Source organism: Camelina sativa, chromosome 1, assembly GCF_030686135.1.
Source record: "Camelina sativa cultivar CO46 ecotype springtype chromosome 1, ASM3068613v1".
NCBI lineage: Eukaryota > Viridiplantae > Streptophyta > Magnoliopsida > Brassicales > Brassicaceae > Camelina > Camelina sativa.
Window position 1 is genome coordinate 23,642,772 of NC_141880.1, and position 23,263 is coordinate 23,666,034.

Below are 23,263 nucleotides of genomic sequence, written 5' to 3' on the forward strand. Positions count from 1 at the left end.
ATAATTCCTTCTCTAACTTCAAAATGATTATCTTAGGAGAAAAAGTTTGACGTCACATAACTATGGATTTATCATTATCACAATATGGATTAAGTGACAAAAAAGTCATTACATTAACATATTTTAATTCTAGAACAATTAATTTACATGTTTGTCTCTTCTACTGGACCCAACCATCCATCATGATACTAGTAGAAATGACCATTGAGAGACAAGAAGCTCACAGTCTTTCTCTACTCTCTCTCTCTCTCTCTCTCAAAGCTATAAGACATTTGACACCCCAAAAAAACAAAAGACAAAGCTTTCTATGCTGTTCTGTTCTGATGTCCAATGTTGTCGTCAGCAAAGCATAATAAGATCAACCATAGTGCTTTTTCAATTTCGTCATCGTCATCATCATCATCAACAACATCAGCATCAGCATCATCAACATCGTCCTCCCTAGGGCAGAACAAGTCTCAAGTCACCATGGAAGAAGTATGGAAAGAATTCAACCTTGGTTCGCTTCACTACCATCGCCAAGTTAACATTGGTCATGAGCCAATGTTAAAGAACCAAAACCCTAATTACTCTATCTTTCAAGATTTCCTCAACATGCCTCTGAATAACCAACAACCACCGCAACCACCTTCTTCTTCCTCAATTGTCACAGCTCTCTACGGCTCTCCTCTGCCTCTTCCTCCTCCTGCCACTGTTCTCAGCTTAAACTCCGGCGTTGGCTTTAAGTTTCTTGACAACACAGATTCTCTTGTTGCTTCTAACCCTAACTCCTTTGAGGAATCTGCAAGTTTTGGTTGTTTTGCTAAGAAAAGAGGCCAATTTTCTGATGAGAGTAGAGGAGACAGAAGGCATAAGCGTATGATCAAGAACAGAGAATCTGCTGCTCGTTCAAGGGCTAGGAAACAGGAACGTATCTCTCTTTACTCTTCTACTTTCTTGTAAATCAATAGGAAAAAAAAAACATAATCTAAGGTTAAAATTACAGTTCCTCTGTATTAAAAGGTATGTCTCTCTTTTTTTCAGGCATATACAAACGAGCTGGAGCTTGAAATTGCTCACCTACAGACAGAGAATGCAAGACTCGAGAGACAATATGAGCAGGTCAAAACTAGCACTGATCAGTTCTTGCTATAATGGTCGCCTTAATTAAGAACTCATTCTATCTTGCATTCTTTGTTTCTGTCTAAGGACATTGTGAGTGTAAGATTTGTTCTGTTTCTGTTTATGGTAAATGCAGTTGAAAATGGCGGAAGCAACTCAACACCAAGTGAACAAAACACTTCAACGGTCCTCGACAGCTCCATTTTGAGAAACATCTACAAGTCCTTTCTTTCTCCTTGTGGGGAAGTGTGTTCTCATGGAAGAAGTGAATAAAAATCAGGAAAGGTTTGTACATTTTTAGCTAAGTTAATTTTGTGGTAAATTAATGTAAGGAGTGTGCGTAGAAAAGTGTCTAGAGAAAGCAACGAACTTTCTTCTTCCTTATCAACTCTTCTGACTTTTGTACTATTTTTTATCTACTTTAGCCCTCTATTATTGTAATGTGAAGTCTCTATCTAAGTAGTACATGAGTTTCTGTTATCACTGTTTAACCCATTTATTGCACTGTTTGTAGTGTTTTTGCTATTACTGGTCATTACCAAACCTTTGTTGGTGTTTTTATTCCTCTGTTGGTCCACTATTAATGACCCTGATGGAGATAAGTCGTCTTTCATGATAATGTCCAAGATGGATTCTTCTGGATCTACTTATCTTGGTCGACTTTTTTCTTGTGTATATATGCTTTTATTAGCAACCAGAAACAGAGACAATATAAACACCTAAAGAGCAAACTTGGTGGCATCTTATCTTTTTCTAAATGTGTAAAACACCGTAACCAAATTTTTTGCTGATCCTATTTAATATAGTTCAACTACATTATCTTTGTAATACCTCAACAAATGTGTTTTGTGGATCAAAAGACAACTTTAAAGATTCTAAAAGGAGCAAGTCAGGTCAGTACACAAAGTTGAATAATTTTTATCCAAGTGTGGAACAGCTTGCTTACTTCATTGTGATCCAATAATATTTTGTTCTTCTGATGCATCACCTTCCTCCTCTTGCATTTGGAACCAATCTTTAAGGAATAACAACGAGTTGATAGCGATAAACATCCGCATGATTATTCGAGATCAACACTTCAGAATCAATTCCTTTCACTTTATTTTGTAGGAAGCACATGCTATCTTTGATCAATCTGATAAACTAAAATCTTCAAAAACACCAAAAGTTATGAACAAAATATTCTATTTACCGATAAAATGATATTTTTGTTGTCTCATATGTCTATCGTTTACATGGTAGTGATAGATAGAAAAGTATAAGGAACGTTCTGAACTCTCCATATTGTTCAGTTGTTCCCAATCTAAGTTACATTAAATCATGATGTCAACGATAAAATTAGAAGATTCGTTGAATATGAAGAAAAACCAATCATGTTCCGTGTTGGACAAGTCTTCATTCTTCCATGAACTGAGGTGTTGGTGGACTCATTTCCTTATCCTTCTCTGTACCTGCTTCATATATTAGATTCACGAATATTAAATGATGTAAAGAAATGTTAATTTTATCTTTAAATGTATATATTTACCGTACGAAGAAGCTCCACGGATCTCGACTTCTCTCAGTTCTTGGACAAGGGCACAACAACAACACATTAGATGTGACAAGAAGTCGTCAATGGACCCTCCCTGCCATATCAAGACATCCGACGTTGGCATCATGACCTTTAAGCCTTTATTGATGCATGGTGGGAAACAAAAGGTTTAATTGACGTACCTTTATGTTGAGTGTCTTTCGAAGTTTCTTCCTTATGCAGCAAGTGTAGCAGCAACATGAGAGTATCAAAGAATACACCATTAGGTCATTACAAGCTTTAGCTGAAGCTGAAAAACCATAAAATCGAAACTATTGTATCAGATCCCTTGGAAACTTATATACTAAAGATCACAAATTAACCTGCATTCATATAAGATATCTTACAGATTTGTCTCTTAGTTGCGACCGTGGAAATCTTCGCCAATGTACAACACGGGAAAAAGAATGTCTTCAAGCCTTATTTTTCACATTCAAAAGTAGACAAGATTATGAATCTTGAATTGTTACACATTCAAAGGCAATCACATTTCGAAAAACAGAAGGAGATGGAGGGCTTACATAGAGAAGGTGCTGAACAACAATCCAACAAGTCAGTGTGCCAATCTTCACGGTGTCGCGATGATATTCCAGAAACTAGATCATGTTCGGATGAAACATAAGACGTTGATCTGCATTCAACCACAAAACATTAGCCTTCAATCATCAAACGTGACCAACACATTTTGGAAAAACACATCAAGTAAATGAATCTTTTCATCGGTATAATTGTAAATGGGGATTAACCTTGAAGTTGTTCGAATACCACTATCCGTTTCATACGAATCATCTTTCTTCTTGCTAGAGGTGGTACGCTCTTCTTTACTAGATTTTTTCTTAGTCAACAACCCCTTTTCAGAATCAAGATCAGCAGAAGCAGCAGTTTGTGTATAATCAATCAAACGCTGTATGACTTCACATTGATCATTATCATAACGCGCCCGCGAACGTTGCAACTCGTGTTTTAATTTCTCCTCCTCTGTTTTGAGTGCTTGGCAGAACCCCATGTTCGGGTAAGAACGAGAGAGCGTCTTCTTTAAAACCGACGTACCAGCTTCTCTAGTGGATACTTGTTTCAAAATAACATCTTGCACTTTCCTATCCTCTTCATCAAGAGTGTACTCACGCTGATCACTGTCAATAGCTTCCAACCTCTCCTACATAAACAAATTTTACTCCAATATCAAATAATGGCATAAACAACAACAACAACAACAAATGGCGAACAATGCAAGCCAAGTTACCCGAATCCGAATATTGTCCACCAAAGTGATGAGTGGAATGATCTTGAGATACCGATCGATCTCGTCCTGAGCTCTACGAAACTGGTAAACAATGGTCCACCCCATAGCCAACAAGTAAATAAAACTCCTTTCTTGACAACTATTAACTAGAATGTAAGATCTTCTAAGAGCATCTTCAAGCCCTTCAAGCGGCTCAAGAATCTCTGAATACTGCTTCATCTCAGAGATTTTTAGCTGCTCGAGCAAATTACCAATAAGCTTAAGATGTTGAGCGAACTGACGGCAATTCTTCTTGTGCATTCGAGCCGTGTTCGCCGCGCTCACTATCATTCCAATCAGTTTCACAGCGTCTACGCCTGTAAGCTGAGCCACTGACGCAATTTCTCCTAATTGATCCCATGACATTTCTTCTCTTCCTACAACTCGGACGACCGAAACAGCTCAGAAAACTATAACAAAAATGTTGTGACCTAAACTGTACAGAAGTCAAGAAAGTTTGAGACTTTAGAGCAGATTCTCTGACTACGAATCAAGAGATTTAAAGTTTCCAAGGAATCACAATATGGTTCGACTGTGACAACAAACCAACATAGTAAATTCTCCTCGTCCTCAAGCTTTCCCTAGGTTAAAGATCTTCAAAAACAGAGAACATTTTCAAAAATCTAAAACAATAATTAAAAAAAAAAAAGTGAAAATTTCTCTGTTGAACTGTAAAATCAAACGGAGCAAACATGGAAAATCATAGAATTTAAAAATAAATAAAAAAATGAAGAGAGGAAACAGTTCTTGAAATGCTCACCTTAAACGTTAAGGAAGTCAAGATTTACAGAGAGATGGAGAATTACTTTTGTATTCGAATAAGGTAAGAGAGAATTATCCACAAAGAAGAAGAAGAAGAAGAAGAAGAAGAAGAAGAAGGTAGTGGACCACCAGCTAGTGCTCCTCATGTGTGAGTGCAAGCAAGCAAAAGAAAGACTCACGAGAGTTTTCGGTAATGTTTTGGTTGTATTATCTGTCCATTATTCTTTTTTCACTGCTTTATCTATCCACATTTACTGACACGTCGGAAAAATTTAAGTAGCTTGCACGAGTTCTGAATTACCCAGTTGGTCATGTGTCACTCTCCATAATTACACACATCTACCACGTATCGACGTATCGTTTAAGCTCCCCCAGAGCAGAGACCGTCAATTTCGAAGCGGTGCTGTAAGAAAAAGAAAAAAAAAAAAGGCCTGATGGGCCTTCTTTTGGGCCTTTACGACACTGGTTGGTACCTATTCGTGTTGCCAAACACACGTTTAGTTCGTTATAAGGGACATCCTCTTCATCTATAAATAACGAAATCAACGAGTTAAACGAGAAAAATTCTGGATCGGAGAGCTTCGAAGCCTGGGAATTTTCTTCGTACCCTCCCTTCGTTCTTCTCTGATCTCGAATTCCACATACCAAATCTCGCATCTCCCGATTTTGATTTCTTTCTTATTATCACTATGTTCGGATAACAAAAGCCCCACCCTCCCCTCCAAAACGTTGTCTTCTCTGTAAAAAACCCACTTTGTCGTAACCAAATCTAGGGTTTTCGCGAGTTCGCTTTCTCTTGTGATCGTGAGATGTCTCGGTGTTATCCGTTTCCACCACCTGGTTATGTACTGAAAGAAATCAACAAGGATAAGTATCTGATCGAATCGATCAAGGTTGGTTTTGTTGAGCTATTCAAAGTCCCATGGCTTTTTGGCATTTTTTTTAAATGCTCTGGGATCATGTGATTTTTGAATTCTCAGCTTCCTTATCTGTGGTTGTTATAATCTTATGTCAATTCAAGAATTTGATCGCCATGTAACAAAAGTAAAAAAGTGTAATTTGCAATGGGAATAATTAAAATCTTACTTAAAAGGAAAAACTCAACTAATGTATGTCAAAAGCATGAAATTGAATCATTAGACTCAATGTGAAATTCAAGTAGATCGCTGCTGACTTTGTAAGCAACTATAGCCAATGTCAGAATGAGTACTTTTGGTTTTGGGATTCTTGTCCATATAACCAATGTAGAGGGTGTTCTCGGCACTATGCTGTACTAATTGAATATTATAGACTGTTGCAATTAGCATCCTTCTTTGTCCCTTTCCCAATGATTTGGAGTTTTACTTTTTACTGGTAAAGCAAATTATGGACATTTAATGTTGGAAAATCCAGGGGGCAAAGGAGGAAGGTAAGAAAGATAGAAAACACAAGAGGAAGGATAAAAAGAGAAAGGAGAGGGGAACTGAGGCGGGTCGAAGCAGAAACCACAGGCATAAGAGACGTCGCAAAGATGAAGGCAAATTAATTAACAGTGAGGTCGAGTTCTTAGAGAAGAGCTGCCAGACAGTGGAACTTGAGCTTCAATCATCGTCTCAGAATTCTTGTGATAGCACTTTTCATAGCAATGAGAGACCAAAGCAAATTCAGATTCAGCCCCTTGATGGTAGGCATAACGACTCTGGTGAGTTTGTTTGTCTTTACTTATTGTTGGGTCTGTTTGCTTATGGTGTCATTCTTTCTTTGTTTAAAGAAACCGGCTTACGGACCCGGTTACCTGACAAAGGGCAGAAGGATCCTGAGGCTAAGGTGATGATGTCCAACAAGGATCAAAAACAGCGCTATTCACGGGAAAGGTTAGATGCTTCTCAGTCTGCTGCTCCAAAGGAGTCTGTTGGTCATCTTTATTCCACCACACAACATGCTTTTAGGGTCTGTCAAGAGAAAAGAAGAGATCCGTCGAGAGACATCACTACAGAGCTCAGCAAAGATAATAGAAAAGTTAGTAGAAATGATATGATGCCATCAGCATCTCTTTGGACTCATCCAGACCAAGAGAAACCGTCCTCTAGTCATCAGGAAACCATTGGACCTTCGAAGCCATCATGCAAGAAATGCCCTCCTTCCATGGCCGGGCAATTCTTGAATCTCATCGAGAACTGGACTCCTGATCGTGTTGAGAGCAAGCTCACTGACTCAGAAGATCAAGAATGGTGGTTGTTCATCAAGTTTGGAGCCAAAAGGCAACAAGTTAGCAACCAGAAAACCAACCAGGGAAGTAGTTCGATGGTGTGGCCAACTGCTCGATTTCTTCCGGAAGCCGAACTACACGCATTGCCCTTCACTGTCCCGTTCTGATTTCAACAAACATTGTCGAGAGAGTGGTTAACATGACCAACAAATAGTTTTTTCCTATATATGTTAGATTAGCCTGAAGACTGAAAACTCAGAATTATATATGTGATTCTTTGTAGATATACTGCTAATATAGTAAATCATTATTATGTGAATAATATATATCTGCTTGTAGGTAGATGATATCAAAGTACTCCTTCAGGAAAAATAATTTGTTTCAAAACTAGGGCAATGTGCAACCGTGTAGTCTATACGGCGCTGGTAGAGACTAGCTCGTAACCATTTATATTTTTTGTTTGCCTATTCTCCTATATGGTGTGGAACTATTCGTGTGCCAAGCTAATCAGGCACTCCATTAGTCATGATTAGAACTACACTCTCTAAGCAAGATTCTCTCGTCATCCGCCTTGCTATGAGTTCACTTACTAAACTTAGTTTGCCTAATACACAATTTGGATTTCAGTTTAGATTTGGTTCCAATCGAAGCAACTCAAAAATGTAATCTTATATAATAGGAGAATGTTTTCTTCAACTTTTGTCTAGGAGATAACTTTTGTCTAGGAGATACACTTGGCTTACTTCTTATATAATATGAGAAGGTTTCTTCAAATTTTGTCTATGAGATGATACTTGGTTTACTATATTTATGACATCTGTATTTTTTTTGTTTGGAAATAATTAATTATAGTTTAGACCTAATTAACTACATGTCCATAAAAAAAAACCATCTACATTTCCTTCCTCCCTTTTTTATCAGAAAAATATGCAACCCCCAAGAATGAATCTAAAGCCACCTTATATCAGTTTATGGTTGGTTTCATCTCGGAACTATACCAACATTAAATTAAATTTAGAAGTTTGAATTTTTGGGTTTAATTTCTATGTTTGAACCTTATATAATTTTCACGGGCACAAATGGAATAAAATTTAAGTAAGATGGTGGGTAGGTATTATTTAAGTAAATTAGTTTAAATTTTTTTAAAAATAGTTTATATAAAATTAAAATTTTGAGCTTACTTTCTAGAAAATTACGTAAGATTGTGAGATAGTTTTGATCTAATTCTATAATTATTTTGTTTGATTCACACTTATTATTTCAAACGTCATGGTATTTTTGAATTACATCAAATTTATAAGTTTTCATATTAAGAATTTCAGAATAAATTATGAACATAATCAGTTATGTTTTGATTTGAAATAATACCATCATTTTATGCATTGCCTTATACCCACTATTTTCCTCAATTTTCATTTTTTTTTATATTACTTCTTATTTGTAACTTATTATTTTGAAACACTTATGAATTTATGATCATTAATATTTGATTTCAATCATTTCTCCTTCTTAAAGGCTCAAATATTCCTATAAAGTTTCGTTTTCTAACACATCCTCTTTCAGACTATTGTGAAAACTAAAACATTTACTTTCTATTCTATCCTCGATTCAATCTCCAACGAACAACAAAACAGCGGTAACAATAGTATCGTTGTTCGGATCATCTGTTTTTGGGAAGTTCCTACTTTAGAAGAAATATTATCTTACTAAGTCTTGAATATTTTTTCCAAAAATATAAATTATTTTTACTATTGTTCACCTTTTGATGATTTATGCAATCATTTTAAAATATTTATAAAATAAAATAAATAATTTCATGTGTATTTAATTTTAAAAGAATTTTAATATAATGATGTTGGGCGTCAGATTCTTAGAGTAAGAGTTGAAAGAAACCTTACTATATTATATCATCTAATAATAAAGTAAAGTTTTCATCTGGAAAGCTCCAAAAGATTATCATTTAATGTTCTCTTCTTTCACAAGTGTCATTTTGTTTCTTTTAATTTTTAGTATAACAAATTTATTCAATTGAATTTAAATAATAAAATTTTCACTTAACAAATAATTTGATGATTAAATAGTTTCAGGATATAAGATTATAATATATATATATATATATATTTATATATATATATTTGGGTTGTATAGGATAATGTCGAGTAATTATTGGTTGTTTTATCTCCACACTTTAATATAAATAATTCACATTATTTTGATATTACATTATTTTATTTCATTTTCAATCCATTTAAATTAAACTAAAGTATATTTTAATATATAATATTTAAATAACTAAATGAGAACTGAATATTTTTTTTTTGATAAAGAGATAACTGTATATATTTTTGTTCAAAGAGAGAAGTGACTATATATTTAAATTCATGGTTTGATTAGCTAAGATGCCTGTTCATAGATATATATTTATAATATATAACTCTTGAATATATATTTAAAACAATAGATAATTTTTAGTTATTAATTCGCAATAATGTATTTTTATAAACCTGACACATTTTTTATTAACTTTTCTATTCTATCTCATCAATCCCATATGTTGTACTAACTCTCATTTTTGTAACTTTCATAATATTTATAGTAATGCAATGAGTGATTAATAATAGTATTTAGAAATATTACATATATAAGAAAATCTATTAATATGTAATGATTGCATATCTATACCTCTCACAAAGTTATATGACTCCTATAACAATGAAATACTCTCTCTCTTTTAATTTAGTTGTCGTTTTAGATTTTCAATGAAAATGTTTGGTGAATATTCTAGTTTTCTCCCTACTGTTTTAAAGTTTTGACCAATGAAATATTTATAAAATATATTAATACAGGATAAAATGGATAATTTAATAGTTTTTTTAATTTGTTTGTGAAAACCTTAAACGACAAGTTAAAAACCGGAGAAAGTATAAATTACATTTACCTAATTGATATAAAGATTAGTGCATTTATTATCTAATTAAATAATAAATTTTCCATATGCTCTTAACTACAATTTCTCTTATAAATAGAAATATACACATTTTACTAACCCTCATACCTCAAATCTTACATAATAGTTTTATTTAATTAATATTTTCTTAACTAACAATCTCCAAAATTACAAAAATATCCAAAAACAATGTAAACTAAATTCGTGCATAGCACGGAGTGACTACTAGTAATATTAAATGGTATGCTTATTTAATACTCTCTCTGTTCCAATATATGAGATCTTTTAGACTTTTTTATTTGTTCCATTTTTATAAGATTTTTTCAACTTTTATGTATATTTTATAACAATTTAATAATTTTTGACTATTTAAATTCTGTATTCTTTTATATTAGTTGAATTTAGTTAAATGATATGATATTTATTGTTTTTAATCATGCTTCTAGCCCAAAAAAATCTTATAATTTGGAACAGTAACTTTATAGAGGGTTATTGGTTCTATCATTTTAGTGGATTTGAAAATCCAAACAAAATCATGTGTTATTCAATCATTGATTTTAAAATATTTATGAAAATTATGTGTTATTGGTTCATGATTTACAAATACTTACTAAAATCCAATGTTATTCATTTAATGATTTGTTTTTGGATTTCAAAATCTATATTATGTTTTAAATGGATTTAAGTGGATTTGAAAGTGTAAAATAGAAGGATTCAAATCCAAAAATAAAATATATTATTTTAAAATCCATGTATTTTGATTTTTAGAATTTACAATTCCATATAGATTTAGAAATCACCTCTCCAATAAAAGCCTTTACTTTATCCGGTTCGAATTAGTTCCATTACAATAGAATTGGATTCGGTTTGAAGTCAATTATTATTGGTTTTTATTGGTTTCCAGATAATTAAAACCGACTTCGGTTTGGTGAAAGAGACTATGGGCCGTTGGATCTAAAGTTAAGTAGAAACATCGAAACGTGGATAGCGAGAAAACGGTACACGTGTGAAGCATGATATAGTTTATTTTCCGATCCAAAGACTTTTCTCAGAAGGTAGTTGTTTTTTTTTTTTTTTTTTCTTTTTGTCAAACGAAAGAAACCTGAAAACCCAGAGAGATCGAGATTGAGATTTAGAAGAAGACGAAGAAGAAGAAGATGATCGCAGATGGAACAGAAGATGAAGAGAAGTGGCTCGCCGCCGGTTCTGCTGCTTTCAAGCAAAACGCATTCTACATGCAACGCGCTATTGTAAATTCTGCTCTCTCTCTCTATCATCACTTCCTTCGTTTGTCCGTGAAATTGAGATAGAGAAATTTTAAATTCGTTTGGCACTTTTTGTATCATGAATCTGATGTATGGAATTGTGAGGAGAAGCCTAATTTTGTTGTTTTTTTGGTTGATTAGGACTCGAATAATCTGAAAGATGCTCTCAAGTATTCGGCTCAGATGCTCAGCGAGTTACGGACTTCGAAGCTATCACCTCACAAGTACTATGATCTCTGTGAGTTGTTTCCTTCTTCTGATGCGCCATGATAATGTGTTTTGCTAAATCCCTATATTTAACTTATATAGGGTTTTCTCTGTGTGTGATCTGATTTGATTGTTTTTAGATATGCGAGCTTTTGATGAGTTGAGGAAACTTGAAATTTTCTTCATGGAAGAAACTCGGCGTGGCTGCTCGGTCATTGAACTCTATGAGCTGGTTCAGCATGCTGGTAACATATTACCACGTTTGTAAGTTACTGATACAATTCCTATCTCTTGTCTGTTCCTATGTTTTGGCAAGCTTTTTTAACTGTTCTGGACTTCGTAAAATGGATAATGCCTAGTTTTAACTTTGAATCGTTTTGGTTCTTATTATTTCAAATTCAAGTGCTATCAAAGCTAGTTTACTTGATTACTTCTCAATATTGCTGGCAGTTCTTTAGTTTGTTCCCTTTTCTAGCTAAACTACTATCTGTTAAAGAAAACTTCCCCCTTCCTAGGTATCTCCTATGTACAGCAGGATCCGTTTATATCAAAACCAAGGAAGCTCCTGCCAAAGAAATTCTTAAGGATCTTGTTGAGATGTGTCGTGGGATTCAGCATCCTCTACGTGGTCTCTTCTTGAGAAGTTACCTTGCGCAAATTGGTCGAGATAAATTACCTGACGTTGGTTCTGAGTATGAAGGGTAAGCACGCAGACTCTATTGATAGGTTTGTATTTTCATAGCAGGCGGACTCGCATTTGTGCTTATTTTATCACCTTAGACCATGGTCCCTAGTTTCTTTTGATGTCATTTAAGATATTCTGTTGTTGACTGTCTGCTGGGTCAATTAGCCGTGACTATATTCGTATCAGTATCGATTTCTATTTGGTCAAGAAACTTTTGTTACTGATATACTGAAATCTAGATACATCTAGTTAATGACTTGTTTGCTGCCCTCTACAGAGATGCTGATACAGTTACAGATGCAGTGGAGTTTGTACTATTGAACTTTACTGAGATGAATAAACTTTGGGTCAGAATGCAACATCAGGTGAGTTATGATTCAAAATTGGTATACACCCTTCTACTCATTTTAGAAACGAGCTTGCCAGAATGTTTGCACGTCATGGAGGTATAATTGGACTATGAGAGCATGATTCTGATCACGCAGGTGTTGTATTGCTTGTGAATCGTTACCCTTTGATGATCCTGAGTTGAGGCTTGCTATCGGACTTTCTGGTCTGCAGGGACCTGCTCGAGACAAGGAGAGACGGGAGAAAGAGAGGGGCGAGCTTCGTGACCTTGTAATATGACTTTCTTATGGCTGGTAGCAGTGTACTGAAGTGCCTACCATTGGTTTTGTACTGACGGAAGTGTACGTTTTTCCTAACGTATCAGGTTGGAAAGAACCTTCACGTGCTGAGTCAGTTAGAAGGTGTGGACCTGGATATGTACAGAGATACAGTTCTTCCTAGAGTCTTAGAGCAGGTAAAAATATATCCTATAAACACACATACACATGCAAACTTAATTTATTTCCTAACCAAAAAGTTACGTTTGTCTGATGATTTCTCAGATAGTGAACTGCAGAGATGAGATTGCCCAATATTACCTAATAGACTGTATCATTCAAGTTTTTCCGGACGAGTATCACTTGCAGACTCTAGATGTACTTCTTGGGGCTTGTCCACAACTGCAGGTAGTCTGAGTAGCTCTCTCATATTTAGTATTATGCTTTACTCCCATTCATCTAATTGGCTGTATTAGACAAGACGCTCCGTCACTATGTATTAGTATCAAATGTACTTTCGTTTTTTTTATGTCAGTTGTTCACTAATCTCTTGTTTTTCACACTTCCTCTCTTGTTTTCTTCTCAGCCATCAGTTGACATCATGACAGTGCTTTCACGTTTAATGGAGAGGCTGTCAAATTATGCTGCTTTAAATGCTGAAGTATTACCTTACTTCCTGCAAGTTGAAGCTTTCTCAAAGTTGAATAATGCAATTGGAAAGGTAACATTTACGTGTAGGCTGTGATAAACTTGCTGGATATGTGCAGTTGCACTTTTATTTCTGTAATAAAGGATGAAAGTAATGGCAGCTTAGAAATTCTGTTAACCGGACTTGTTAGCATCACAAAAAACATGGAGAAGGCACAACTATTTCCTGACATTTCTTTTTTTAAGTAAAACTCTTCACTTTAGACGATTCCGTCGACATGTTGAAAGATGCAGTGTTCTTTATGTGTTGGATGTATCTGCTGCAAAACGTGACCCTTCTTTACAAAGTTCTGCATATTTGCCGACTTCTTAAATTATGTGGTTTTGACACCTTTTTTCTTCGATGAAAAAGTTTCTTAGTGGATATTCTATGATGTTGTAGGTGATAGAAGCACAAGAAGACATGCCTATTTTGAGTGCAGTAACCCTATATTCCTCCCTTCTCAAGTTTACTCTTCATGTTCACCCTGATCGGCTTGATTATGCGGACCAAGTGTTGGTCAGTTTTCTTATAGCGACTGTATTTACCTATTATTCCCTTCTTAATTCAAGTTTAAATACTTTGTGTTCTGTCAATGGTGCTTAATAACTTTATGGATCTCATTATTTAGATAATTTTGTCATTCTACTCACATTGCTGAGACATTGCTAAATTTGTGATACTTGTGTCAGAAGATGCCAATCTTTTTTTATAAAGAAGAAAATTTGGATTCTGCTTCATCTTTGTTTATTTATTCTGGTAGCGAATGTTAGTTCAGCAATTTATGTATTATTCGGTTATATGTATGTGGTTCTTGTACAAGTTTATGGTACATTACATTTGTATAAAACGTCATACTATGTATCTTATACGAATGTTTTACTGGAATAAGGTAGATTGGATAAAAGAGTTTGAATCTAATGTTCTTCACTCTCTTCCCAGGGATCATGTGTTAAGCAACTGTCCGGAAAAGGAAAGATTAATGACACTCGCGCAACAAAGGAGATTGTCTCGCTTTTAAGTGCTCCCCTAGAGAAATATAATGATGTTGTCACCGCCCTTAAATTAACAAACTATCCCCTTGTAGTGGAGTACCTTGATAACGAAACAAAGAGAATAATGGCTACTGTTATAATTCGAAGCATTATGAAAAACAATACTCTTATTACTACAGCCGAGAAGGTAGGGTACTTTTATACCCTAACCCTTTGGGTGTATTTGTGTGGTAAAATTGAATTTCTTTGTCTTGTTTTAACTTGTTAGGTTGAAGCACTGCTTGAACTAATTAAAGGACTTATCAACGATTTGGATGAACCGGAAGGTCTTGAGGTTTGTAAAAACATTTTTGTGATACTTTCTATCTTGTGCTTTGAGACATATTCTGTCAATTACTTGTGGATACATATATATGAGCCAGAACCCCTAAAGAATGTCTAGTTTTGACTTCTGTACATATCTTTCTACGCTCTTAGGCTGTTGATGATGATGATTTTGAGGAAGAGCAGAATTCTGTCGCACGTCTCGTTCACATGTTATATAATGATGACACGGAAGAGATGTTTAAGGTGCATGGAGCTCTTGCTTATTCAGATTTGTTCATGTGTGTCATAACTTTATGTTGACATTAGGCTTTCTAATTATTGGCTTGCATTTAGATTCATGATGTTTTAGGGCATTAGTTCTTTAGCATTTACTCACAGTTGCCTTTATTTTTCGTTTGTAATGTTCCAACTCAGTCATAGATTGTACTTTGTCCCCAGGAGTCATCATATCCTTCAACATTCTATAAAGGTTTTGGCTTTCAGTGTTTGAAGTTGTTTCATTGAATTTCAGATAATCAGTATCCTGAAGAAGCATTTCCTAACAGGAGGGCCAAAGCGCTTAAAGTTCACCATTCCTCCCCTTGTTGTTTCTACTCTAAAGGTTTGATTTCTTAAGCGAAGTTATTCAAAGTACATCGAGTCAAGTGTTTTGATGCCAATCTTTAAAGCCCCTCATAATTTATGTCGAGTTTGATTTGCGATGACATGGGTTTGTTGTTTCTTTTTATATATGTCATACCGCATATAGTTTGTTAAATTTTTCTTCTTAAAGTTTTGTTATATTTTGTTTGAATTGTAGCTAATCAGACGATTGCCGGTGGAAGGAGACAATCCTTTTGGAAAAGAGGCTTCGGTTACTGCTACTAAAATATTCCAATTTCTAAATCAGGTAAGTTTTCCTAACTTTTCACTGCTTACAGTGTTCAGATCTGTTTTTATTTTATTTGTGTAGATCAGTGTGTGTCAGAGCTACATGATTTTAAGTAAACTTGGCCAAAGTTAGAACATGCAACTGATTCCCAACAGTCTTCAGTTCTTGTCTTTATCTGACGGAATTTTTGCTTGTTTCAGATTATTGAAGCACTACCTAATGTTCCATCACCTGACTTGGCATTCCGGTTGTACTTGCAATGTGCTGAGGTGGACAAATTACCTGTTATTAAGTATGCACTGACATCGGTAATATGCTCATAGATTTTTCCTATATCATCAGGCCGCGAATAAGTGTGTTGAAGAACCAATTGCATACGAATTTTTCACCCAGGCATACATCTTGTACGAAGAAGAAATTTCAGTAAGTCATATTTTCTTGGACGTTCATATGTCTGGTGTCTAAACCAAAGTAACTGAGTGAGTTTAACTCTATCTAATGCTTCAATATCTTGCCTTTTGAACAGGACTCAAAGGCCCAAGTGACTGCGTTACAACTTATAATTGGAACTCTGCAAAGGATGCACGTATTTGGTGTTGAGAATAGAGATACTTTGACACACAAGGCTACGGGGGTATTTCCTCATGAATAATATGTTAATTAGTCTCTTGCCATATTCAATTGTCTCTGTTTAAAGTTTGATGAGTGAAAACTTATTCTCTTGCAGTATTCAGCGAAACTTCTAAAGAAACCTGACCAATGTCGAGCTGTTTATGCATGTTCTCATCTATTCTGGCTTGAAGATCATGAGACCATACAAGATGGAGAGAGGTATATTTCCGTGTGTGCAATACAACACAATGCGTGTTATAACACAATACCACCTGATGGTATTTTTGCTTTTGAAATCAGGGTTCTGCTTTGTCTCAAACGAGCGCTTAAAATTGCAAATTCGGCTCAACAAATGGCTAGCAATGGTCAGGAGGGTAGTGCAGGATCTGTTACCCTCTTCATCGAGATACTAAACAAGTAAATGGCTTTTTTTGTTTTATGTCTCATTTTCTCATTCCTTGTGAACAGCAAACAGCATCATGTAATAATGTGAATTTTTGGCAGGTACCTTTATTTCTATGAGAAAGGGATTCCACAGATAACAGTTGAATCAGTGGAGAGCCTGATCCAACTGATCAAGAACGAAGAATCAATGCCATCAGATCCATATGCTGAATCGTTGTTTGCAAGTACGCTTCAGTTCATGGAGTTTCAAAAGCAGAAAGGCGGTGCCATTGGTGACAGATACGAGGAGATCAAAGTATAAAATCTGATTTGGAAAAATAAGTCAGATTTTGTTTAAAAGAAAAAAAGCTTTGGGTCGTTTGGGAATTAAGAAGGGACTTGTGTTGTGTTGGTTGCTGCACGAAATGTAAACCTGGTTCGTCGGATTTTAAAAGGTGGGTTGGTGGTTGGTAACTTGCGGGTTTTGCTGTGTCTATACGAATCTTTTTTTTACTTGGTCACACTCGTTAGTACTCTGAGAGGTTAACATTGGATATTAGGTGAGTGAAGTATTTGTATTCTACTGACGCACAAAAAACATTTTCTTGAATCATGTTTTACCAAATAAGTTGTCAGTCTTAACGCAGGCATATTTAACAAACATTAACTACCTATATGTGGTTTCATTTCGATAACTCTACGCGTAGTAGTATCATACTAAACAAATAAAAAGAAGAATTTTCAAAGTTGTGATAGAATTTTATGCAGTTCACTTTAGTTCTTTTTTATAGATGGCACTTGACATATTTGCTGTAAAAATAAGACAGTGGAAAAAACAGAAACTTAATCAATACTAAATAACCTTCTAAGGCTATCCACCTAAGATTTTAAACATCCAATAGAAATTAATCACTTTATTATTTAATATATTTATAATTTACAAACTTTTCTATATTATTAACATCTAATAGGGATTAGCCACTTCATTATTTAACATTTTTATAATTTACAAAATTTTCTATATTATTAACATCCAATAGGGATTAGCCACTTCATTATTTAATATTTTTATTTTGTATATTCCGATTTTTAAAACGACTAATCGGGATCAGACATCTCAATATTTAATATTTTTGAAATTATGAAAAATTTATATATTAAAATATTTATAAATAAGTATATGTACAAACGTCCCACATCTGCTAGAAAATTTTAGACACTAGCTGAGAACTATTATATATAAGACTAATATGCTTCCAACTACGAATGAGCAAGAAGCTTGATTTATCAAGCATCCAAATTTAAAAGTTTTATTTGGGTTAATCCGGTTTTTTATTTGAGCAATTTTTTTTTTTAAGTTTATCTATATAACTTTATAATTAGTATAGATTTTAGCAAATTAAAACTTCTAAAAAAATTATAAAATTATAATATTTTAAAAAGTTTTTAAAAAGTTTAAAAGTATTAACAATATTGAAACTTAAGATGTAGTTTAAAATTTTAAAATATTATAATTATTAAAAAATTTAAAAGGTTCAAACATTATAAATATTTTAACTTAATAAAATGTTCAAAAGTATTAATACCTCCATAGAAAGTTTAAAATATTATAAATACTTAAAATTTTATCAGTAATATTTAACTCTAAAAACTAAAAATGTTATAAATATTTAAACTACATCTAAAGTTAAAAATACGTGTGAATCTAAAACCAAGTAAGTATACCTTGAAAGTGTCAATAATTGAGTGAATATTTGACTATGTTGGTTTTCATAAATTGCACAAATTTTACGAGAAAAGAGACAATGATTTTGGTCGTGGAGTTTGATTGGCTAACAAGTTGTGTGATAGTCTAAAAAGGAGGTTTGGAATGATTATTCAACGGAAGAATGTAAAGAAGCTGACGAAGAAGAAGAAAAAGAAAAAAATATAACTTTTAAGTATAGATTCATGATTCTTTTTATCAGATTTGAATTTTTAACACAACTGATTTTATATATTTTAAAATTGTGTATTTGAAATATTTTTTTTTTGGTCTTAATGTGAAGATTTCATTTCAAATTAGAGTTTACATAGTTAGATACCGATTACAAAAAATAACCCATTACCACATGAACGAAGAGAAAAACTAACATAAAATTTTACTAAAGGGGATAAGAGAGACGACTAAAGTAAACTTCCAGGAGAGAGGTTGGCTGCGAGACGGTCCCAGGAAATGAGAGGAGGCGACTTCGCAACGTACGATCAATGGAGAGGCGGAGATATGTGGCGGAGCATTCGGCAGATGAGAAGATCCTGGCATTTCGTTCCTTCCAGATGTGATAAACCACGGTCTGAAACAGAAGCTTGATGATGGTGATTGCCTTGGCGACATGCGGTTGACGGAGATTGAGAATCCATGCAGGAATATCTGAAAGAGTAAGAGGAGGATTGGGAAAGAACTTAGCAGCAAAGAACCCCCAGAGGTTTGTGGAGAACGGACAAGTGAAGAAAAGGTGCTCGTGTGTCTCAATTCCATTGGGACAAAGAACACAAGATGCAGGGATATTCAACCCCCAGCTACGCAGCCTATCTCTTGTTGGAAGGCGAGAGAGAATAGCCAACCATGTAATAAAGGCAAACTTTGGCACATGCTCTTTGAACCACACAGCCTTAGCCCAAGGGACGACCGGATAATGAATCCTTAGCTGCTCCCATGTCTCTTTGGCAGAGAAACAGGGGCGATATAATCCTGCAGCGTTACGCCAAAGGTAGGAATCCCGGCCTTTACTATCCAGGGGAGCAGGGAATTCAGTAAGAGCAATCAAAAGCGCTTGAGAGTTATCTGATCGAGCAGGCGGTAGTACCCAATCCCCATTTCTCGAAGCGGCGATAACATGCGCATCCTTACTAATGCGGAGTTGTCTTGGACCAGATTCACCTAGGAAGGTAATAAGCTGACCAAACTCAGTCCATGAGTCAAACCAGAATGAGGCAGAACGCCCATCACCCACTTCACACTTGAGATACTCAGTGATAATGGGTTTGAGCTGCAATATGCTGTTTTCCGTTTTAGAGAAACGATTAGCCTCCTTTGTTAGCCAATAACTCCTTTTCAAAAAGATATTTCTTGTAAGCCAGGCAACCCATAATGAACCAGAACGGGAAAAGAAGTTCCAGACTAACTTGAGCCTGAAGACCAGCTGAAAATCTTCCAGGAGTCTGATGCCCAATCCCCCTTCAAGCTTAGGTGTACACACATCTGCCCAAGCTACTCGAGCCCCTGACGCCGAGCCAGTCTTGTTTTTCCAGAGAAAAGCAGAGCATAAAGAATCCACTTTAACGTAGAAGCGTTTTGGCAGCACAAAAACACTGCTCCAGAAGTTCACCATACCATATATAATCGATGATATCAGCCTGATTTTTCCGGCAAAGGATAGAAATTTGGTGGTCCAAGAGTGAAGCTTACTCGTGATTCGCTCCAGAAAGGGTTGTAACATGGCAAAGGTGATCCTTGTCGTACTGAGAGGCAAGCCAAGGTACCGAGTGGGAAAAGAACCTCGCCGGATACAAGAGAACACAGCCAAGGATTGAGCATCCTCCTCCGAATAACCACCAAAAAAGATTTCCGACTTGGACGGATTCATATCAAGACCGGACATCTCCTTGAACCTGCTCATAACCTCCGCAATTCCAGTAAGGGATCGTCTTGAGCCATTAGATAATACCAAGAGATCGTCCACAAACAATAAGTGGGTAATTCTAGGTGTAGAGCACCTTGGATGCAACTCAATTTGGCCATTATCCACAGCTTTTTCCAGAAGTTTAGAAATAGCCTCCATCACCATAATGAAGAGGTAAGGAGACAAAGGGTCTCCCTGCCTTAGACCTTTCTTTCCTTTGAAAAAACCCGCAAGTTCACCATTTATAGCGATCGAGAATCTTGGAGAAGATATACACTCCCTAATCCAACAGCAGAATAGAGGCGGGAAACCCTGTGCATCTAGTAACTTGAGAACGAAGTCCCAGCAGACGGTATCAAACGCTTTTCTAATATCCACCTTAAGCATACAACTATGGGGAGAGGAAGGTCGGTTGTAGTGCCTTATCAATTCAGATGCAAGAAGAACATTCTCCCCAAGTAGCCTACCCTTCAGGAAAGATGCTTGATTAGGAGAAACACAGACCTGCAGAATGGGCTTGAGCCGGTTAGCAATTATCTTAGAAATGATCTTGTAAACCAAATTGCAGCAACTGATGGGTCTGTAGTCTCCTAGCTTGCAAGCTTCAGGGAATTTGGGAAACAGAGCAATCTTTGTAGTGTTGAAATCTTTAAGGAGCCTCCCATTTCGAAAAAATTCCTGCACCGCCCCAACAATGTCACTGCCTACTGTACTCCAAGAGGCTCTGAGGAACTCCACGGAATAACCATCCGGACCAGGACATTTGTCCAAAAGCAGAGCAAATACGGTGCGAATTATCTCCTCCTCAAAAACCGCAGCCTCCAAGGAAGATTTGTGGGCTTCGGAGCATCTGAAGGGGAGCAGCTCAGCAAGGGAGGATGAAGAGCATGGGGATTGAGCCAAAGTGGTGGTCCCTAAGATCTCCTTAAAATAAGCAGAAGCGTGAGACATAATCTCAGATATGTCAGATAATCTCCTTCCACTTTGATCCTGAAGAAAATGAATATCGTTTTTATTTAACCTTGCTGAGAGCGTTTTATGGAAGAACTTAGTATTCCGGTCACCAAGGTGCATCCATTTAGCGTGAGATCTCTGGCGATAAAATTTTTCCTCAACCTTGCTTAACATTTTCCAACGAGTGCGAACAAGATGTTCCTCCCTTGCTAGCTCTGGGGTGGGGGCTGTGAGGATAGCTCTGGATTCTTCAACTTTCACTCTTTCAGAAATACCACTAAAATGCCGCTTGTTCAGTCTGCGGAGATCCGGCTTTAGTGCTTTCAAGGCCTTGTAAACCTTGAATTTATTGGAACCACTCAGAACACTACAGTTCCAGGATTGACTTACCACTTTGTATACTCCGGGTGGTCGATGACATGGTGGAAGAATTGAAAAGGCTTCGGAATAAAGCATCTTGATTGTGGACACTGAACCAAATAGGAGTGTGGCCAGATTGTTTTGGGTCTAGCCACTCTGCAAACGCCTCCGGAAAGGTAGAGGTTCATTCTTGGTTAATCAAGGCGTGATCAATCTTCTTAGAAATCGTATGCCCGTCACTACAGTTCCACCAAGAGAAAAGAAGCCCCTTGGCCTGAGCTTCAAATAAGTCTGCATCCTGGAGAGCCAAATTCATGTCCTCCATTCCTGACAAATCAACCTCCGAGTTAAGATGATCTGAATGCTGCGAAACATGCAGAATTTGGTTACAGTCACCAAGAACTGCCCACGGTGAATGAGAGACAGGTGTGGTGGCACTAATGCTGACCAAATCCTCCCAGAGAGACGTTCTTTGCTCAACCAGATTGAAGCCGTAGACAAATGAGACAGTGATACTCAGGTTATCCGTAGGCAGAAAGACACCGCATGTTACCATTTGGGCCGAGGCATGGTAAACCACCAGAGAGGTACACGGATCCCAAACAACCACAATTCTAGCCGAGTTGTGATGATCAAAGTTACCAAAAAATTTCTAACCATTCGGAATAGCACTCCCAATTCTCCTTAAGTTTACTTCTCTAATATGAGTCTCCAAAAAAGCGCCAAAAAGAGGCTTACGGATATTAATCCAATCCTTCGTCATAGTCTGACGTGAAACGCTGTTCAATCCTCTTACGTTCCACACAAAAAACATATTGGTAATGGGTTATTAATGAATCGAGGCAACTTGCGGCTTGACCTATGACGAGACACCAAAATGAAGGGGGTGTCAACCTCCCCCGTAACTGATTGAATATGAATGCAACTGACCAAGCCTTGGGTAGGGATCTCAGCAGCAGTCTTCTCCTGATCTGATCCCAAATTTGAGGTGGTGATGGAGTTGGCGGCTTCTCGTTCTGGTGCATCAGGGGTGAGAAACCGCGAGCCTAAGACTGTTTTCAAACGCACCCTACTAAGAAGAGAGCCCTGACGAGACAGCCTCTCCCTTCGTGCTGGTCTTCCCCTACTGCTAGGAGATCTCCTAGACACTCTTCGCACTGAGACCGTAGGAGCATTCCGTGGGCACAAAGTCGTAGTGTGTCCAAATTGGTCGCAAGAGGCACATTTCGGGGGAAGCCAGGGATAGGAGACATCAATGTCGATCTCACAACCATCACTAAACCCAGAGACGACACGGGTAGGGAGCTCTTTAAGCAGATTCACCCTAACCAAAATCTTTGCAACCTCAAAATTTTCCTTTCTGGCTGTTTCAGGCGCAAGGGCTATTGGCTTTCCTACTGCAGTTGCGATGCGACCAAGGCTCTCTCTGTTAAACAACAGGTATGGAACTCCCCTAAATTCCACTGTCACAACAGCGGAGGAGATTGGAGGTGTATCGGGGTTGAAGTCAGGTGACCAAGGGGCAACAAACATTGGATGACTCGCAATACTCCACATATTACGGCTGAGAATCGATTCTCTGACCCGTGGATTCGTCACCTTTAGCAAGAAGATTCCATCCCCAATGCGATGAACAAAGATTCTCGGACCAGCACGGGCCCATATAGAATTGACTACCCCAATTATCCTACCCATTGGCGGAGGGGGGCCGTGGAATTGTGCAAAGACAAAGTCCTGAAACTCAATCTTTGTGGCTTGGATATTCTCATCCGGGATGAATACGAAAGGGATTCCA

The 23,263-nt window shown here is 36.5% G+C and overlaps 4 protein-coding genes and 1 pseudogene across 12 annotated transcripts; 3 read left to right on the forward strand and 2 right to left on the reverse strand.

The window, feature by feature from the left end:
- Positions 1-219: 219 nt before the first annotated feature.
- LOC104699826 (bZIP transcription factor 27-like) lies at positions 220-1,592 on the forward strand (annotated as a pseudogene). The gene is made up of 2 exons (XR_015563651.1): positions 220-1,101; positions 1,238-1,592. The product of XR_015563651.1 is annotated as a bZIP transcription factor 27-like (transcript).
- Positions 1,593-2,269: 677 nt separating this feature from the next.
- On the reverse strand, positions 2,270-5,092 carry LOC104699804 (protein MID1-COMPLEMENTING ACTIVITY 2). 5 transcript variants are annotated; one of them, XM_087461026.1, is made up of 9 exons: positions 4,717-4,927; positions 4,421-4,550; positions 3,918-4,333; positions 3,421-3,830; positions 3,196-3,305; positions 3,022-3,093; positions 2,818-2,924; positions 2,630-2,729; positions 2,270-2,552 (listed from the first exon to the last, which is right to left on the reverse strand). In XM_087461026.1, exons 3-9 carry the CDS (start codon positions 4,320-4,322, stop codon positions 2,497-2,499), a joined length of 1,260 nt encoding a protein of 419 aa, XP_087317152.1. In that variant the 5' UTR covers positions 4,323-4,333; positions 4,421-4,550; positions 4,717-4,927; the 3' UTR covers positions 2,270-2,496. The 5 variants fall into 5 exon arrangements, with proteins under 5 accessions (XP_087317152.1, XP_087317151.1, XP_010413502.2 ...); XM_087461025.1 differs by having other exon boundaries at positions 4,477-4,550; positions 4,717-4,897; XM_010415200.3 differs by lacking the exon at positions 4,421-4,550 and having other exon boundaries at positions 4,717-5,092.
- Positions 5,093-5,224: 132 nt separating this feature from the next.
- LOC104699795 (uncharacterized) lies at positions 5,225-7,228 on the forward strand. 3 transcript variants are annotated; one of them, XM_010415188.3, is made up of 3 exons: positions 5,225-5,611; positions 6,111-6,381; positions 6,469-7,228. In XM_010415188.3, exons 1-3 carry the CDS (start codon positions 5,528-5,530, stop codon positions 7,071-7,073), a joined length of 960 nt encoding a protein of 319 aa, XP_010413490.1. In that variant the 5' UTR covers positions 5,225-5,527; the 3' UTR covers positions 7,074-7,228. The 3 variants fall into 3 exon arrangements, with proteins under 3 accessions (XP_010413490.1, XP_010413479.1, XP_087317155.1); XM_010415177.3 differs by having other exon boundaries at positions 5,257-5,611; positions 6,111-6,399; XM_087461029.1 differs by having other exon boundaries at positions 5,257-5,611; positions 6,111-7,228.
- A 3,657-nt stretch (positions 7,229-10,885) lies between these two features.
- Positions 10,886-17,117, forward strand: LOC104699789 (vacuolar protein sorting-associated protein 35A). Of its 2 annotated transcripts, none has more exons than XM_010415152.3 (21): positions 10,886-11,103; positions 11,260-11,356; positions 11,466-11,589; positions 11,841-12,026; positions 12,288-12,375; positions 12,572-12,628; positions 12,723-12,812; positions 12,901-13,023; positions 13,202-13,336; positions 13,706-13,822; positions 14,246-14,485; positions 14,567-14,632; positions 14,776-14,868; positions 15,137-15,226; positions 15,425-15,514; positions 15,697-15,765; positions 15,839-15,919; positions 16,023-16,130; positions 16,224-16,327; positions 16,409-16,525; positions 16,613-17,117. In XM_010415152.3, exons 1-21 carry the CDS (start codon positions 11,011-11,013, stop codon positions 16,812-16,814), a joined length of 2,370 nt encoding a protein of 789 aa, XP_010413454.1. In that variant the 5' UTR covers positions 10,886-11,010; the 3' UTR covers positions 16,815-17,117. The 2 variants fall into 2 exon arrangements, with proteins under 2 accessions (XP_010413454.1, XP_087317171.1); XM_087461045.1 differs by having other exon boundaries at positions 10,901-11,103; positions 12,496-12,628.
- A 1,517-nt stretch (positions 17,118-18,634) lies between these two features.
- LOC104710005 (uncharacterized) lies at positions 18,635-21,564 on the reverse strand. The gene has a single exon (XM_087512640.1). It carries the CDS (start codon positions 21,562-21,564, stop codon positions 18,637-18,639), a length of 2,928 nt encoding a protein of 975 aa, XP_087368766.1. The 3' UTR covers positions 18,635-18,636.
- Positions 21,565-23,263: the final 1,699 nt, after the last annotated feature.

Excerpts from the sequence above, each read along its gene's own strand:
- LOC104699804 (XM_087461018.1), bottom strand. The coding sequence starts at position 4,322 with ATGTCATGGGATCAATTAGGAGAAATTGCGTCAGTGGCTCAGCTTACA. Across the intron at positions 3,306-3,420 it reads GGTATTCGAACAACTTCAAG|ATCAACGTCTTATGTTTCAT; the intron begins GTTAATCCCCAT and ends GGTTGAATGCAG. Across the intron at positions 2,730-2,817 it reads GAAAGACACTCAACATAAAG|GGAGGGTCCATTGACGACTT; the intron begins GTACGTCAATTA and ends TTGATATGGCAG.
- LOC104710005 (XM_087512640.1), bottom strand. The coding sequence starts at position 21,564 with ATGCTTTATTCCGAAGCCTTTTCAATTCTTCCACCATGTCATCGACCA.
- LOC104699795 (XM_087461029.1), top strand. The coding sequence starts at position 5,528 with ATGTCTCGGTGTTATCCGTTTCCACCACCTGGTTATGTACTGAAAGAA. Across the intron at positions 5,612-6,110 it reads ATCTGATCGAATCGATCAAG|GGGGCAAAGGAGGAAGGTAA; the intron begins GTTGGTTTTGTT and ends TGGAAAATCCAG.
- LOC104699789 (XM_010415152.3), top strand. The coding sequence starts at position 11,011 with ATGATCGCAGATGGAACAGAAGATGAAGAGAAGTGGCTCGCCGCCGGT. Across the intron at positions 13,024-13,201 it reads GGGCTTGTCCACAACTGCAG|CCATCAGTTGACATCATGAC; the intron begins GTAGTCTGAGTA and ends TTTTCTTCTCAG. Across the intron at positions 13,823-14,245 it reads ATTATGCGGACCAAGTGTTG|GGATCATGTGTTAAGCAACT; the intron begins GTCAGTTTTCTT and ends CTCTCTTCCCAG.